Below are 17,892 nucleotides of genomic sequence, written 5' to 3' on the forward strand. Positions count from 1 at the left end.
GTATCCAACTGGGATACAAACATCAGTGAAGATTTTTCTAAGAATTCTGATTGGATCTATAGTGAGACAGTGTCCCCTGGTGGATACTATTTGAAAATGTCCTAAAAAAAAAACATTTTGAAGTTTTGTTCTACAGAGTAGGATAATCTTGATCAAACTTTTAGACCAGATCTAGATAATCTGGTCTAATATTATTAGGAAAGGAAATAATTCACTAATACTGTGTAAAAGGAGTGCTTGGGATATGAATAAGAATTGACACAGTGCATGATATTATCAGACAAGTGTTTTAAGAGCTGTTTCCATAGAAGAACCAGGGAAGCTTGGAAGCCATGCACACACAAAGAGAGGTCAGAAGTTGTTCTTCAGGGCACTTTATTGCTCAACCTGTGATGATTAGTGTTTAAGGGCCTCGTGTATTCTGGGCACCTCTAGCACCCAGCAACAGTTCTTAAAGCAGTTGGGAATTCATCAAGTAATGACTGTGTGGTTCTCTTCAAGCATACCAGTAGAGTCTCTACATGGAAAGGGTTTTATTGTAAGAATTGAAAACAAAACAAGATACAAAACCCACTTGATGCTCGATCGACCCAAGCTAGCCTGCCATGTAAGAGGGTAGTAGGGATTTTCCCTTCACCTGAAAAGCTGTCTTTGTCCAAAGCCATGAGGTTCCTGGCTTGATAAATGTAGCAGCGCAGGTGGTAGATGTAGACTCCTGAAGGGAAGGTGATGAGAAACAGGATACTGTTAATAGGATTTTTCTCAGCTCTTTAGAGGTGACTCGTGTTGCAGATACATGGGTCAATCAACCCATTTCCCCGCAGCAGAAAGCACACATGTTCCCAACACAGTGGTTTCTTATAAAAGGACATTCACAGTAGTCCTTACATCCATGGCTTTGTTCTCCTATTTCATTTGCCCATAATCAATCTCAGGTCACAAACATTAAGTGAAATAGTCCAAAACTATATCATGCACAAGTTTCATATTGCAAGCCCTGCAGCGTGACGTCTCAAAGCACCCAGCTGCCTCGCTTGGGATGTTGATTGTGCCTTTGTCCAGTGTATCCGTGCTGTATAAGCTGCCTGCCTGGTAGTCACTCTGTAGTTTCTTATCTCAGTTAGCCAACTGACTGATGTAAGTAACATTGCAGTGCTTGTGTTAAGTAACTCTTATTTATTTAATAAAGACCCAAAACATAAGAGCAGTGGTTCTGGCTGGTTTACTGCAGTGCATTTTAATACCTTCCATATTTATACTTAGTTACTGTGCTTTATCTGTTATTGTGCCTAATTTATAAATTAAACTTCATCTCACACACACACACGTTTGACAATTTAAAAGTACGATTGGCGAGGGGGGGGTCTTAAAATGGATTTTAAACAGGTAAGAGTCAGGCGAGTGTGTATAATGGGGGTGTGCTCTAACCTACTATATTCCAAGTGTGGCGCTGCACACCTATAATCCCAGCAGGCAAGAAGTCAAGGCAGTCTGGATTACACATAGAAACTCTGCCTCCAAAGAGAAAATGAAACCAAATAAATAACTGCTAGAATAATCCCAACACCAGCATCAGAGGAACATTAGTCCCATTGTGACCTTCCTGGGTTTAGTGCACAGCTGCTCATCACAGACTTTCGGATGAGCCTGGATCTCAAGCAGTCACTGAGCAAGGTCTCAGTGCTATGTGAGATTTATGTCTGGGACAGTTATCTGCTAAGACTTTCTTTGACTTTTAAAAATGTTCAAACTCTTCTTGCTAATGCACATACTGACACACACAATATCACATGTATGTACACAGAACATACATTCATGCATACACAGATACACATACATATACACAGTTTGAGGGATAGTAGAGTATTATGACTGACTGCATAATGTAAGAACTGTGAATGCTTAAATATCTGGTAGTTTTTTAAAATGCATTTTATGAATCCTCTGCATGAAGTGAAGAAATAGAAAGTCACCTTCACCTGTGTAGATATATTATAACATTCGAAGATTTGAAGAGTTTTTCTAGAGATAAAAGTGGCAGACGCAGAGATCACAGCCATACTTAAAACTTACTGTCGAAATTACAGGAAACAATGGGCGTGTTTGCTCCAAACACAGTGGTGGCGCTGTGCTTCTGCTTCTCCGGGCCCTTCTCTTCTCCATCCTCTGTGGTGTCTGCCCCCTAAAGTAGGAGGAAGTTGTCATTGTCGGCGTCATCATCACCATCACCATTACCACCACCGCCACCACCACCACCACCATCATATCATCATCGTAATCAACCAAGCCATCTGTGTCTACAAAACTACTAGATGCTTCCTGAAACCAGGGTCCTGGCAGACATACTAGAAAAATACTGAGAGAAAGAGAGAGAGAGAGAGAGAGAGAGAGAGAGAGAGGTGTCTTCACTGTTGTTCTGAGGACCTCTCATGTGGTAGTGGTTTCTTCCTAAGATGGGAGTCACTGGCCACTCAGGCCGTACATCTTTCCCCCAACATCTTTGCAGCTGTGAGGCACTGGGGTTATAGGAGCCTCTCTGGGCTTGGCTGTGCTTTCTACCTAAGTCACACACTTCCTTTACACCATCACCAGTCACACTTTCGCTTCTGGTTACTTACAAGGGCACCTTCGAGTTTAAAGATGGCAGCGGCACCGTGTGTCTCAGAAGGGGCCATTTTCCTCCTCCAGCGCCTGCGGCGAAAGGTGTCTGAACTGCGCTGTTTCCAGTGGAATTTCCAGCCGATTAACGAAGCATATTCCCAGCCCTCCCGGTCTTCAAGTTCTTCCATGGCCTACAATAGAAGTACAGCATTTGATGATGAATAATAATCTCCCTCCTATTGATAAAGTAGACCAGTTGGCCAATGGACAAATACGTAGTCACAAAAATCCACTCTCTGTCAAGTACTGGATGAGAGGCCAGGGATACAGCAAAGACAGACAAGAGGGGCTCTCTGACTTGGCAGAGCTGAGGGACTGTAGGAATACAGAGAGGCACCAGGCGACTGAAGCAACCATCCAGACACAGGTTTGAGTGAGAATGGGTGGGTTTTTCTCGGATTGTTCGTGAGAACACATGAGTGTGACACTGTTTTTTTGAAAGAATTATCATCTGCATTTTACATATGGGTAAAACGGTAACACCCCTTAAGATTTAAATGTCCTGTTAATGCTAATACCTGCTGTGATTAGCAGTGACGTGCTAAATCAGAGTATATTGTTTCTGTGATAGCGAATCACCGAGTACAGTCCTTGTAAGTTAAACATGATTTCTATGCACATGCTCTGTTTTCAATGTTTTATTCTATTCCTCTAACACACCTATGCTCCTGTATCATGACAGAGATCATGTCCTCAAAGATGAGGTAACACTTAACAAAAAGATAGTTGTGGCTTTTGCCTCCATGTGTTTGACATTTGAGTGGCCAAAATTTTCTCACATTGCAACTTGTAAGTGTCTTACAAGCTGACCAGATGGAATAAATGGAAAACAATACTGACTACTATTGATTAATCTAGAAATAAGAGCTTCATGTAGGGTTGCTATTTGTGTATGCTCTTTAATTTTTTTCCACTTCAAATAAACATAAAGTACACATTTCACATGATCTTGTATCTTCCTTTGTGATAGTCTGGATAGTGACGATGACATATTTTGTGTGACTGAGAATAAAGCAGGTTAGAGAATATGATTCAAGCCTCTGCGGGGCTCATGGGTGGAACTGGGGTTTCCACCTGGTGGCCCCATGTTCTTCCAGAGCCATGTAGGTACTCATGTGGAAAGAGAAAGGAAAGCAAGTCTAGAAATGTCTCACCCAATCAGGATGAAGTAATGCAATGTTCAAGATTCATTGATTCTTCCACACCCTGTCCTGGTAACATGGTAGGGGGGACACCAAAATATGTAGCTCTATTTTTGTTCTCTGGAAGCTCATTACTGTGTAAAATGTAATTTCATAGCTCCTATGAGAGTTGAGCCTTTAGAGCAATAGGAAAAGTTCCTGTTTAGAATCAGTCTAACCTGTTACTTCCTGGAGATATGACCTAAGGCAAGTCTACTTCATGCCTATGAACTCCACCTGTGGAATGAGCAACGCTCAGACCTTACAGCTTATGCATGATGCATCTGTGTGCCATGTTCTACATGATGTATAAAACATATTGTTTATTATCGATTTCATATTATTAGTCCACTTAATCTACTACGCAGTTTAAAGCCTTGTAATGCCCTAATTAAATTAGGATATGGATAGTTTTATGTCAACTACATATAAGCTAGAGTCATTCGGGGGGAAAGGAACCTCAAAGGAAATAATGTCTTTACCCAGTTGGCCTATATGAGCAAGCCTCGAGGGTGTTTTCTTAATTAATGATTGATGTGGGAGGGCCCAGCTGACTGTGGATGGTGCCGATTCTGGGCAGGTAGTTCCGGGCTATAGGAAAGCAGGCTGAGCAAGCCACAAAGAGCAAGTTAGCAAGCAGCACTCCTCCATGGCCTCCACACCAGCTCCTGCCTCCAGGTTCCTGCCTTGAGTTCCTGCCCTGACTTACTTCACGGTAGACTGTGATCAGGACATGTAAGCTGGAATATTAACCCTTCCTCCCCAGGCTCTTTTTGGTCCTGGTTAGTTAAAGTCTCCCTCCCAGAGTTTGAATTCTGCATCTTGTTCCAGGTTCTGAGGTAACAGCATCTCTGTCCTATTCTGCTAGCACAATCTCCGAGTCTTTTCCTATCCCTTAGATGTCTCATCCTCTAGGCTGCCTCAACATCTCCTTGAGGGCTTGAGGGACACAGGTTACTGCTCTCATCCCCAGAGTTGCTCAGCATAGGCCTAAGTGAGGGATGCCTAGCATTCGCAGGTACGTTTCCAGAACCCAGGGTCAGATCCTTGACTTGTAAACGGCTCTGCAGAAACGGCCCTGTTGCTGGAACTCTGCACAGTGTGGCAGGCAGAGCACTCGGTCCAGCTCTCTCCTACCGCCCCTCTTACCCTTGCGGTACTAGAAGCCGTCTGTGTCAGATCTTTCTTGCGTTTCCGGACCAGTCTCCGCCGCCTGTGAGTGTGATACATCTTTTCTGCTGCAACCCAGGATTTGGGCTTATTATCAGGAGGAATGGTAATCCCATACTCCCAGCCTGCAACAGAGTTTGAGAATAGTGACCCAAAAGAGATACATCGTGTGTGATCAGCAAAATATAACTTGCTAGGAAAGAACATAGCTCCTCTCTCTGCTCACAAATATTCTCTGCCACAGTGACTGTCACGGGGTTGAGCATGCCTAATCTGAAAATACAAAGTATGCCATACTGAAATTTTTGGGGAGCCATAATGCCACAAATATTCCAAAATCTGAATCAAATTTCTCAATTTCTCAAACCAAAAACAACTTCTGGGCCCCCAGCAATTTGGCTAAGAGGTACTCAACTTTTCTGCTCCTTAGGATTCAAACCCAGGGCTCTGTGGATACCAGGTATGCACTCTGCCATCGAGCTACAACCCTAGCCCTTCAGTAGTGTTTCCCTCAAGTTGGAAACTTGTGTTCCAACATGACAACCTTTTAAAGGCAAAAGACACACAGCTATGTGGCTGATATGTAGTTATTACTCAACGACTGCTGTTATGTATAGCATAATCCGGTATGTGCCTCCCAAGCAATTCAACATCTATTTGGACAGTTATGTATCAACCCCACTCTGCTTACATATTATCACATCTCAGAGGAACAAATCAATGTTACTTTTCCTTTTGATAGTTCCAAACGGCAAGTTCATTTGACCTGACCGTCTATAGAGAAAGGTAAGCATTACTGTACCTAAAAGCAATGTTGATCACATGGTCACCGGTGGGATGACATGCAAGACATTTTGCCATTCTCCTACCTGAGTTCTGGGACCTCTAAGGTTGATCATCTCAAGTAGATTATGGAGTAGTTAGGAAAGAGAAAATCCAAGCTCTAGATCTCTCCTATATTTCTATTCAGGAATTCCAAGTACCCCCAAAGTCCTGCTGGCTGGTCCTAGAACCTCCATTTTCCACTCCGGACATCTCCTCACCCAGCATCTGTCCATCTGTTTGAGTCAGATACTCATTTGAATAGGTGCGGATTACACCACATGACCTAGGTGGAGCCGGGGTCCTTCCTCCCACGGAACCTTTGCTCTGGTTAACCGAGGCCTTTCTGCAGACTCACACTCAGGCAAGCAGATGTACGTACCTTTCTCATCCACTGCTCGATTTATGTCATATATCCATGCGTCATCCTCCCACTCCCAACCTGGAGGGCAGGTCATCTCACTGGGTGATGCCGCCTTATCTCCATTCTGAGAGACAGACAGATACACAGACACACAGACAGATGGAATGAGAACCACAGGTGAGGAAAGTTTCCTGATACTTAACTAAAGAATCTGTGTATCTTTATAGATACCCCGTGGAGATCAATTTTATTTAGAAAACCTCTATTTTTTACTTACATACAAATCCTACATTAAAAGCACGTCTCCAGTACCTTCTTTTTTTTTTTTTTTTTACTATTAAAGAATAGTTTTAAGTTGAACCATGTGAAATTCTTGGTTTTGTAAGCCAAAATGATCAAATATTAGCAATTTCATATGGCTTCATTTAATACTGTTGGATGGTGCCACTCATCTTTATGAGAGCTTATTCAGGAAACAAACAAGCATAACCAAAAAACAAAACAAACCAAAAGAGACCAGATCAAGTGTTAAAATGCATGTGTTCAAGTTCAGAAAACGCTACCAGAGACTGATCATGTGAGGTTGAGCAAAGTTTCTACTAAACGTTGACTTGGGTTTACATTAAAACTCAAAAGAGTTATGATAACAAAGCTCATCTGTAAAGGACATAAAGGTGGCTGTACACATGGGAGGTGCCCAGCGTCATGTTAGATTAAGAGAATGCGAAGGGAAACAATAGCAGGTACCACTGTCTATGGATCAGCAAAGTCGCTGTAGTGGGATGGGCTGGAAGCAAAGTTCCCCGCCCCCCTTGTGCTGCTGCTGCAAGAGGGTACCATTTACCTGCAAAGCGATCTGGCGAGATTATCACAACACCTTTATGCATTTAGAAGCTGACACACAGTTGCAAGGATATTTTTCTGGATATAAGCTTTCACTGATTGTGTCAAAATGGTTGTTTCAGGATATTCACTACTGTCACATCTTTTATAAACACGGAAGATAAATCAAAACAAAACAAAACAAAAATTCACCCCAAACTACCAAACCCTAAATGTCTACGAGATAAACAAATAAATAACAACCGGGGCCTATAACCAAGTTCATAGCTCTGTATTTACAGTTATCAAAAAATGACCTGCAGCTGGGAAGATGGCTCAGTTAATAATTACTTCAGAAGTCCAGCATGGGTATAAAAGCCAGGAGTGAAATTACACATCTGTAACCCAGCACTGAGGAGGAGGAGATGAAAGGATTCCCACGAGCCTGTTAGCCAGACAGCCCAGCTCAGTCAATGGGGCCCAGCCTCACCGAAAACGCTATCTCAAAAACAAAAACAAAAACAAACAAACAAACAAAACGATGTGGGGAGTGTTGGAGGAAGACACTATAGGTTGACCTTGTCTCTACATGTACATGCACATACATGTATGTGTGGCCCTGTGCACACCCACATGAACATGTACACACACAGGTGCTCAAATATAGTATTGTATGAAAGTACACCTTGTAAGATGTTTGCACAGCACACTTCTGCTTAGAAGCGGAGACAATACACATGTACACGAACAGCAACCGCGGTTATCCTGTGGAGTACACTGTGAGCGGGGAGAGATAATTACTTCTCACTTCCTTAAAAGCTATTTGGATTTATTTTTAAAGTTTTTTTTTTAAATGTGCTTAAAATTTTAATTTTTATTCGTGGTAAGCCTGTGCATAAGACATAAGAATTTCTCACGGAGGCTGCAGGAGGATATTGGATCCCGGGCAGCTGTGGTATGGGTGTTGTGAGAGCCAGTATGGGTGCTGGGAACTGAACTCCAGTCCCTAACAAGAGCATCAGGCATTCTTAATTGCTGAGCCATCCTTCAGCTCCATTAAGAAGTGTGTGTGTGTGTGTGTGTGTGTGTGTGTGTGTGTGTATGTTTGTTTGTGCATTTCTTTAAAGTGAGCATTTCGTTTGTCATGATTTTTAAAACTACTTAGATAATAAATTTCTACCTAAAAATCATATACAACTCAAAGCACTGTCTAGTCAGAGACCTAGTTTTTACTGGACCTAAGTAGTGACCATGCATTTGTGTTGCTTCAGCTGTAAATGGGAGGTTATTTGGAACTGGGGCTGTAGCGAAAGAGCAGATGGAGCATGCCCCATGATGCACAGCGACTGGACAGGAGGGTCTATGTTGAGAGCAAACGGCTCACCGCATCCGTATAGGTGTCCTCTGCCTGCTTCCACTCGCCTCCGGGGTAGCGATTCTCATTCTGGTAGACTTCATCAGTGAACTCGGTGTGACCTGCGTCAGCCTCAGTCAGGAGGCTGTGGGCGAGAGAGGGCTCCTGTTACCGAAGCGAAATGGAACCCGGACCAGCAACCCTAGCTATTTTACACTGTCAGGAGACTCCTGCAGCCTGGAAGGACACCAGTTCCCTTCTTGTTTGAGCCCTTTAGTTTTCCCGTTCCAAATTCGACTTTGAACTAAAAGCTTTTGACATTCATTTGGAGAAAGGGGGGTGGGGTGGGGCAGTGAGACCTAAATTATAGAGGACTCTGCACATTGGCAAGGTTGCTCCTTCCTCGTAATTAGGATGGAGCCAGGAAAACCATGCTGTGAGCCGCTTCCTACAGGGACCTAGAGAGTGTCTTCCACACTTCTCCTTTCCGTACAGACTTCCCAGCATTTTCTCAGTAAAACCCTTGGCTGGTAGTTCAAAGAGCAAGGAAATACTCCTATGGCCTCTCTATTCTAAAAAAAAATGGAGTGGAGGCAGGCTTGAGGCTGTGTGGAAACGTGTGCCCATGGACTGTTCGCTCGACACGACATAAACTGATGGTTTCTAAGTACACAGCCAAGCCGGCTCATTTCAGACTCCAGACCCTCCTGGGCCCTTAAGCCCTCTGTACTGACTCTCCTCCGCCTTGCCAGCTTTTACTTGGATTTAGAATTGCTTCAAAAACCCACAGTTGGAGCGTAGAGGCTTCAACCTTGTCTTAAGTTTTCTGCCAGGGACCCTCAAATGAGGGTTCTTTTTCTTTTCCTTCCTTCCCTCCCTGAAATCAAACACTGGAGGGGTATCAAAAAGCAAATGGCCCCGACCATTTGTATAAATTGAAATCATCCATCACTCCTTTGCACCCCAAAGGAGACTAAACGCTTTGGCGGCTGTCTCTGGCATCCCAGCCTTGTGTTTTTCCAGTCACAATTCTCTCTACCTTTCCCCTGCCCTCAGCTCTTTTTCTTCTGTCCAATCCAACCCCCCCTCCCCCCACCACACACACACACATACCAATTCCCACCACTCCAAACAAAGCAAGCAGTCCTACACCAGAAGCAAGGACGTGTAGGCACTGGGTCAGGCAGAACAGCTTGCTTATTTTATTCCCACTTTAAGGTCCATGCGGTGACTCTAAGAACCAAGCTATCATCAATACAGGTCCCCAAGCGTGCCATACAAGGTAGCCAGAAGAGGGAGCTCTGGGAGGAATGCTGCCAGCACCAGTTTTATTCACTTACTGATGGTTAATGAAGGCTCAATAAGCAGAGGATGCTGGGTTACTCAGCACTAGAGCTCAAACGTGGGGCTTTATGCATTCCCAGCAAGCAGTCAACCTGCTGAGCTTTGTCCCCAACCCTGCTGGCAATATTTAGAAATCTGGGACCTCAGCAGAAGCGTCTAGCTTTCTATTACTCTGTGTTCTATTTTGGAGAGCACTGAGACTGAAACCCAGAACCTCGGACCCGTGAGGCAGGCAGTAAACCAATGAGATATAATATCTCCAGTACACATTTCTTTTTAATGACAACTTTTGAGATATAATCCATACACCACATAATTCACGTCTTTGCCATGCACTCCCTAATGTTTCTTAAGCTGGGCAAGCATGGCTGAGCGTTGGTTTGCACGCCCTGTTATGTGCAGAAATCTGTGCCTTTGGACAAGTGCTTAGTCTCTCTAGGTCTCAGGTTCCTTGTTTGCAAAGTGGAGACCGTATTATCTGGTTTGGAGGTAGTTCTCCATGAATTTATTGTGTCTCTGCCCATCTTGCCCACTGAGCACTGATGGCCTTTGTGGTGAGCTAGTGTCTCTACAATGCTGTCTGGGGAATGGTCATGAAGGATAGAGATAGTGTCTTTGCCTAGAGCAAGGGGGCCAGTGTGGTGCCATGCCCTTTATAAAAGAACTGGGATCTGAAATCTAGGCTTCCTCTCCTCAACACAAGCCCACAGCAGGCACAAATGTCGTCTGGCCCGCTTCATGCCTCTCAGACGGAGGAGCATAGTGAACCAGAGAAAAGGCTGACATTCAGTTATTTATTCTAGTTGTGCGCAGTTAAAGTCCTTTGCCTCTGAACCAGGAGTCCTGTGTCTTCTTGCCATGATCCAGGAAATAGTGGCCAAAGCAGATATCCATCAATTTTTTTCCTTCAAGTCATAGTTTCTCTGTATAGTCCTGGCTGTCCTGGAACTCATTCTGCAGACTAGGCTGGTCTTGAACTCAGAGATCTGCTGGCCTCTGCCTCCAAGTACTTGGATTAAAGGCGTGCGCCACCACTGCCCAGCTGCCTATCTGGGAGAACTGTAGTTAAGGATGAATTAGATACTATTCAGCACACTGCCTAGTCGTGTCTGGTCCCAAGAAATTTCCTTTTCCTAAAAGTCTGGCAATTTAGACAAAAGCCAACATTCCTTCAGGCACTTGGGAAAGTTGTCCCTATTTGCTAAAAGGAGTCATTGTCCTTTTCTCTGGCAGAAGGGACCTATGGCTCATCTAGTAACATATGTAGCAGAGGAATTTAAAAATGAGATCGGGATATGATGCTTCTAAGTATGGTAGAGGAGAAGGTTTATTGTAGATATGGGGAAGGGCACAGCCAGAGGCTCCTGAATGATCCAGACTGAACCAGGCTCTGAGAGGAGAGGGTTGAGGGCAGAGAGAGGAGAGGAAGAGAGAGAGAAGGGGAGAGGGCTAAGGGAGAAGCCTTGGATCAAGTGGCCAAGCAACCAAGGGGAAAAAAAGACCAACATGGACAAAATGGCTGGAACCAGAGAACCTGGGGGAAAGAGAAGCCCAGCCCTGGGCTGGAGAGTTTAGGGTAAGAACAGGCTCTGGCAGCCAGGATGACTCTGTAAAAGGTAGATGCTGAGAACCTAGCAGCCAGAATCCCCTTTGATATGTTAAATAGGCACCCCAGTTAGCTATTTGTTTGGGGTTTAAGATCTAATACAGAGCACATGTGCAATGGCTGTATAGCCATATCTAGATGTAGGTGTAGACAGAGTTGTACTGGTACTGAATCCATAGCCTTGTTCATGAGAGGCAAGTAGTCTACCACTGCGTTAGGTACTCACTCATCTCTCCAACTGCTTTTTACTTTGTATTTTGAGACTAGGTCCTGCTAAACGGCTGAGCTTGGCTTAGTCTGCCCTCTGGGCAGACTTTGAAAGAGCATTCCTCCTATTTTAGCCCTTGGGCAGCTGGGGTTTACAGACCGGCACCCTACAGTTCCTGAGGTGCCTCTTATTCTTGTCTTTTGAGACTGAAGATATCTTCCAACTTTTCTGGACTTAGTCCTACTCAGTGGGTAAAATGGTGTTGATAAGGATGCTGACGGAGGGGATGGGGAAGCAGTTCAGTGGGTGAAACCTTCAGCCAGCACTCAGGCCTGATAACCTGAGCTGGAGCCCAAGAACCCACTAAAAAGCTGGACGTGGTGATGCACAGCAGTAATCCCAGCATCCCTAAGGTGAGCTGGAAGGCAGAGACAGGAGAATCACGCAGAAGCCATGTATCATCTGACCTGGACATAGGAACAAAAACAGCAGAAACAAAAACCCTGGCTCAACAAGGTGTAAGGAGAGAACCAACTCTTAAAAGATGTCTTCTGATGTCCACATGTGTGCTATGGTAAGCATGTGTCTGTACACACACTCATGTACAGACATACACACATATGTATAGACACACATGTGTGTTATAGCATGCATGAACCTGCACAAACATACACACACAAGCACAGACACACACATGTACAGACACACATACACACATGTACACATATACATATGTACAGACATACACACACACATAAACAAAACAAGGGACACAGAAATTCAAACACTCACCTTCGTTCAGGGTCAACCACCCAGTCTCCTTCCCACTCCCAGCCTTTGGGAGGTAAAAAGAATTCTCTCTTGAGTTTTATTTTTCCTGTGACATCAGAGAATTTATGGCGTCCCACCAGTCCAGAGGTGCCCCACTTCCCAAACACAAGGGCTTGGTTTTCATACTGTTAAAAACAGACACAGTTGGGGAATCACTATCAGAGATCTAGAAAGTAAGCCAGCCATAAAATCCAAGTCTATCTAGGACTGAGGTCAGATCATCACAGAAAACAAACAAACAAGCAAACAAACAAACAAAAACCAAACCTATGTGACCCTAAAAATATGGACCTTAATTTGGGGCCTGCCAGTGGTTAGACAACTTCAGATGAGTCACCCATCTTCCTAAGATTCTGTGTGCTCATCTGTAAACTGGGCACAACACATTTCTTACACTTATTCTAGAATTCATGTGTGCACATGGTTGTGAGTGTGTTGTGCAAACAGTGATGCATCTTGTGAGTTGTTTCCATCATTTGAATGACACTCAACAGGAGGATGTCATCGGATGATACACAACAGTCCTCATGGGTGTGCACTTGTATGTTCATTGCTTAGATCTGGGCACATTTCTCCATTGAAATAATTAATTAGTGGTGTTACTCCCCAGGCAGTATACAAGGAATACATCAGAAAGATGATTCTTTTACGGGGCTTCACAGACTCTGAGTCTCTTCTGGACTATGGCAGGAACAAGAACTTTCTGGAAAGCAATGGATAACTCTGGTTTGCAGAGTGCTCATTTCTAAGTTAAGAAAGCTTGTTACAATTATTTGTGTGTGCAAGCCCTGACAACTTTTGGTAGTGGGTTCTTTTCTTTGACCATGTGGACCCCAGGGAGATTGATAAGGGGGTGACCAGCCTCAGCTACAAGCACCTGTACCCACTGAGCTGTCTAGCCATCCTGGCCACTCCCTTCTAACTTAGAATTTATAAACCTACGATTGTCTGATCTTCATGCTCTGAACCATGGGATAGAGGTGAGACTTCCCAGAGTGGTGGGTGTCCCTGTTTGGTCTCAAACTCGTATATTTATTTATCTGATGTTGACCCTACTGAGAAAACGAGTTGCCCAAGGCACAAGTAAGCTTTTGCCTACAAAGGGAGGCAGGAATGTGAGTATGTGCCTGATGCATTGGAGCAAGAGCGCAGCAGTACAGTCTCGGGTGCTGGCTTGAGCCTGGAAGGGAGCTCTTCCTAAATGGTCATCACTAGGAACCATGAAACTAGGATGTGCACGGCAAGGGTACAGGAGAGAGGAACAAGGTGTTCCTGTCCATTCTGCTCGGAGACCAGCATGACACTAATAAAACCCAAGCACAGGCCTCAACATGGGCAACAGTGTTTCACTAAGAGTGGAGGTGGTGACCTTCAGTGGCTTTGGGGGTAGGATCTTGAGATAGTCATACTAGGACAGGATAAAAGAAGGTATTCGTGGACGTGCACATGTGAAGTACCCCCAAAGACACCAAGAAATATGTGCACATGCATGTGTGTGCATCTTGTTTAGTGTGTCTTATGTTGCCACCAATACAAATGACTGATACTGGTTCTAGTGACACAAGCTGGAGAATCATCCATTTTCAAGGTCACCAGCTGGTGGTTAGCCACCTCTTTGAATTATCACATAAATATAGACACTCTAGAGTGTCCCACTGTTGATAACCCCAGGCGGGAAGGGGGGCCGGCGTGGGGGGAGTTGGGGGGGCGGGAGGTGGGGAGGTGTTCCTTTTCCTATCTGTTAGACCAAGATTCTTTTGAGGGCATTTCAGGTGGTAGTGTTAACAGCTATAGGTAGGTATAAAAGAGAAGACGACAGGTCTGTCACCAAAGGTACCATTTCAGCAAAGACGGTGAAGGTGCCTTCCGCGAAGCTATTGAACTTCTTTTCCACAGCACTTAAACCCAGCCAGATGTTCACGCGCAGCTCCACAGGCACTTTGGGCCCATTGGTTTTTTCTTGTGGATACTGTGGATGAACAATAACATCTTAGGTGACATGGGACAGACACCATACGAACTGTGACATACGCTAAAGCCCAAAGCATGCTGAACCTCTACCCTTCCCTCCACCAGACTGAGTTTGTATTTGCTTTGGCTAAAACTGACAAAGGACCCTTTGCTAATAAACTATTAACAGCAACTAGAATTGTGGTGCTAAGTCAGACTCATCCTGCAGAACATTTGGAAGATGATGGTCACTCCATTCTATTTACACTATTTAACACTGTTAATGAACAACATTAACACATTAGAGGTCAGCAGGCAGCTCCCTGTTTAGAGAGTACACTGCCTTGGCTCTGCCTTTTCCCTTTTTAAAAATGATTTCATTGTGAAATCCAAGGAGCTCCTGATGGGGTAGGCAGGATAGGATGCCAGAGCATGCTAAGGGGAGCGCTGTTGAGTTCTTAGATGTGGCCCTAGGCCACTGTCAAGACATTCCCAGGGAAGTTCTTCATGGGGGTGGGGGGTGGGGCTGTTCTAGGATGGGGTCCTAGTAGCAATTATCAAAACTTGCCTGTATTAGAGAATCTCTGTGATGGCTGATAATGGCTGTCAACTTGACAGGATCTGAACCAACTAAAAAGTCAAGATGCTAGTCATTCCCGTGAGGCATTTTCTTGATCGTATTATTTGAAGTCTTAAATGTGAGCAGTACCTGCTGGTGGCAGCCCAGATAAAGGAGACAGAAGAAAGGTCTTCTCTTTTTGCCTGCTTGCCTTCACTTTTGCTGGCAAGTTCATCAACTTTGTTGCTGCGACTGCTGCATTATTTCCCTACTAATAGGACTCAGCTTCCAGCTTCCAGTGGAAACTGAAGACCAGTGGCTCTGTAGGAATCCTTCAAGCCATCAGTGCCAAACTGAGAGTTCTCAGGATCCAGCCTCGCAGACTAATCAATTCCCAACTTCTTGCCCTTTCTGTTTGAGACATCCATGGTTGAGCCACCCAGACCATATCATATAAACCAACCTTAATAAATACCCTCTTAAATGTGTATTTATTCTGTCGATCTGTTCCTTCTAGAGAACCTTAAACCACAACTGGCTATGCCACCCTTCCTCCCTAAACACCCACTAGCATCAATGGAAGAAATGTATTGCTTATATGCAACATTTAGAGTAGAAAGTTCACGTCAGAAAGCAAATGATGGTGTCATGCTACTATTCATGTCAGAGAGATCTAGAACGGTATCTAGATATAGAACGGCCAACCACCCTCATGTCACAATAAAAATTACAGCCCCAGAGGAAGAGACGAGAACAGGTTATTGATCTTACACGTCTTAGCTGTACAACAGGCAGACTGTTACAAAGCAACCCCCTCCTTTCCCATTACAGAATGAAGGCATACCTTCAGAAGGATGGTTTGGGTTTTCCCACAGTATTTTCCAGAGGCGTTCCCACCGCTGGTGGAGTACAAGACTTGGTGGGCAGGGATTCGTGCATAAGCCAGTCTTTTCTCTCCACGGATCATCCAGATGATGATGTCAGGCATGCTGTTCTGAGGCTGGGCAATGGGTCAGATGGGAAAGAAAGCAAACTCAATGAGTCTACATGTGGAGAGACCGGAGAAATAGCACTAGGCTAGACACTAGGGGCTGTGGTGAAGACCATGTCCCAGAGTCGGGAGACACTCGTCTACAGTAATATTGTGATTACATGGAGCTAAGAAATGGGCTGTGGGTGGCTGGGAGAGCAGAAGGGAAGGCACGGGGGAGCAAGTGAAGAGGTGTAACCCACGCTGATCTGAAAGGTATTTTAGGAAATACCCTCTGCCTCTCAAGCATCACTTGGAGAAAGCCATTGGTAGCTTTCATCAGAAAGCTTTCACCAGAAAGCTCTAAGCAGCCATCCACTGCTACGGTGAGTGTATTTAAGTGTGCTCCTCAAGGTTAGATGTCTGAAGCTTGATTTGTGCCCCATAATTGCAGGAGTGGGTTAGTTACCATATTGTGTGAGAATAGGCCCCCCCATCCTCTACTCCTCTCCAGTGATATCACACACACACACACACACACACACACACACACACACACACACACACACACACACACACACAAGTCCTTGTCAAATTTAGGTCTCTCAATCTCGACTCTCCCTGCCTCTAGAACCATTAGAAAGAAACCTCTGTTCTTTATAGCTTCCCCAGCCTGTGCCATTCTGTTACAGCAGCACAGAAGGAGCTAAGACACTACCCTAGACACTCAAGGACAGGAGGCATCCATTTACTCTTGTTCTTTCAGCCATGGAGGTGTGGGGCATCCCATCTACACTTATCCAGCACCGACTGTATACCCCACACTCTTCTGTCCTTCCTTATGACATCATCTTTAAATTCCCACAACAGTTCTATGACCTAAGTACTGTGTTTTTCTCCATTTTCCTGGTAGGGAAAATGGGCTGACGTGAGTTGAAGAGCTTGCCCAAGGTCACACATGGTTTAATATTTAAATCCAGGCTTTTCCCAATCCACACTACAGTGACATTTTAATTCTCTGTGTTGTGTTCTACTATTCCATCATACAAAATGCTCTACAACCGCAGTGCGAGCATGATGCTTTTCCTGCAGGTTCCTCAGGAACGCAACTCAAAATTTGGGTGACTTTCACCCTCTCCAGTAGCCTCCTCATCCTAGTAAGTCCTTGGTTTTTATCATTGATCAGATCCAATCCCAGTCGCAGATATACCAGATGACCCACCCACCACCTGCCCCACCCTTCTTGTCATCTGCAGAATCCTTCTGGAAACAGATGACAGTGTATTTTAATGGTCTACCTCTTCAGTAAGCTGCATCAGTTTATCAAGCCACTCCTCGATTTCCAACAAGGTGGATTTCACATCCGTGGCTTCAGATCTCATCCTCAGAGCTGCCTCGTGTATCTGGGAGAGAAACCTGGACCGCAACTTTCGGATCTGAGTATCCAGAACCGTGACGTTGGCTTTTCCTTCTGTGACAGGCAAGGTGTATCTATAAGAAGAGGAGAGAAGAGAAACAAACCTAAGAATGACATTCTAGGTCTCAAAACTAAGTCCACTTGTGTTTGCCCACATGTTTAATGTATGTCTGCACGCCATTTCACGTAGATTGAAATGACAGCAATCTCCTGAGTCTACAGGGGCTGCTTGCTTTAAACTGTAGTTGAGGATGTCTCTGTTGGCATCGGAGAAGACACAAATTTTAAAGCACCAAAGTTTAAATATCCCCAGTACCGTCATCTTCATCACCGTCATCCTCTCAGACGGTTCTCAGAGAGCTCCAGAAGATAAGAAGGACCACTTGTATAGGACAATTTTCAGCCAAGTTAAGAGTCCACAAGAAAAACAGGGACAGCTGAGTGAGTGACTCAGATTAGCCACATGTCAGCTGTGCCTCTCTCTCTCTCACTGTGGAAGTAGGTGAAACCACAGGGCAAGACTGTCACCAGTACCAGGAAATTCGACTCATTGTCCCCACTTAGAATTTACATTATTTGCATGCCACCCAGCTCCTTATATGAAGGATATCCTAGCATGGTTTTCCTCAAACA

General features: G+C 44.6%; 1 protein-coding gene across 4 annotated transcripts in view; it reads right to left on the minus strand.

Moving 5' to 3' along the window:
• Myof (myoferlin) overlaps positions 1 to 17,892 on the minus strand; it is a 144,542-nt gene that overhangs the window by 38,191 nt on the left and 88,459 nt on the right. For all 4 annotated transcript variants that reach the window (NM_001099634.1, NM_001302140.1, XM_006526995.1 and 1 more), the window contains 10 exons: positions 17,141 to 17,333; positions 15,717 to 15,872; positions 14,201 to 14,332; positions 12,325 to 12,488; positions 8,405 to 8,519; positions 6,217 to 6,322; positions 4,992 to 5,137; positions 2,619 to 2,792; positions 2,074 to 2,182; positions 638 to 715 (listed from right to left, as the gene is read on the minus strand). In NM_001099634.1, coding sequence (NP_001093104.1) covers positions 638 to 715; positions 2,074 to 2,182; positions 2,619 to 2,792; positions 4,992 to 5,137; positions 6,217 to 6,322; positions 8,405 to 8,519; positions 12,325 to 12,488; positions 14,201 to 14,332; positions 15,717 to 15,872; positions 17,141 to 17,333 — 1,373 coding nt within the window. The remainder of the gene's footprint in view (positions 1 to 637; positions 716 to 2,073; positions 2,183 to 2,618; positions 2,793 to 4,991; positions 5,138 to 6,216; positions 6,323 to 8,404; positions 8,520 to 12,324; positions 12,489 to 14,200; positions 14,333 to 15,716; positions 15,873 to 17,140; positions 17,334 to 17,892) is intronic.

Source organism: Mus musculus, chromosome 19 (genome assembly GCF_000001635.26).
Source record: "Mus musculus strain C57BL/6J chromosome 19, GRCm38.p6 C57BL/6J".
NCBI lineage: Eukaryota > Metazoa > Chordata > Mammalia > Rodentia > Muridae > Mus > Mus musculus.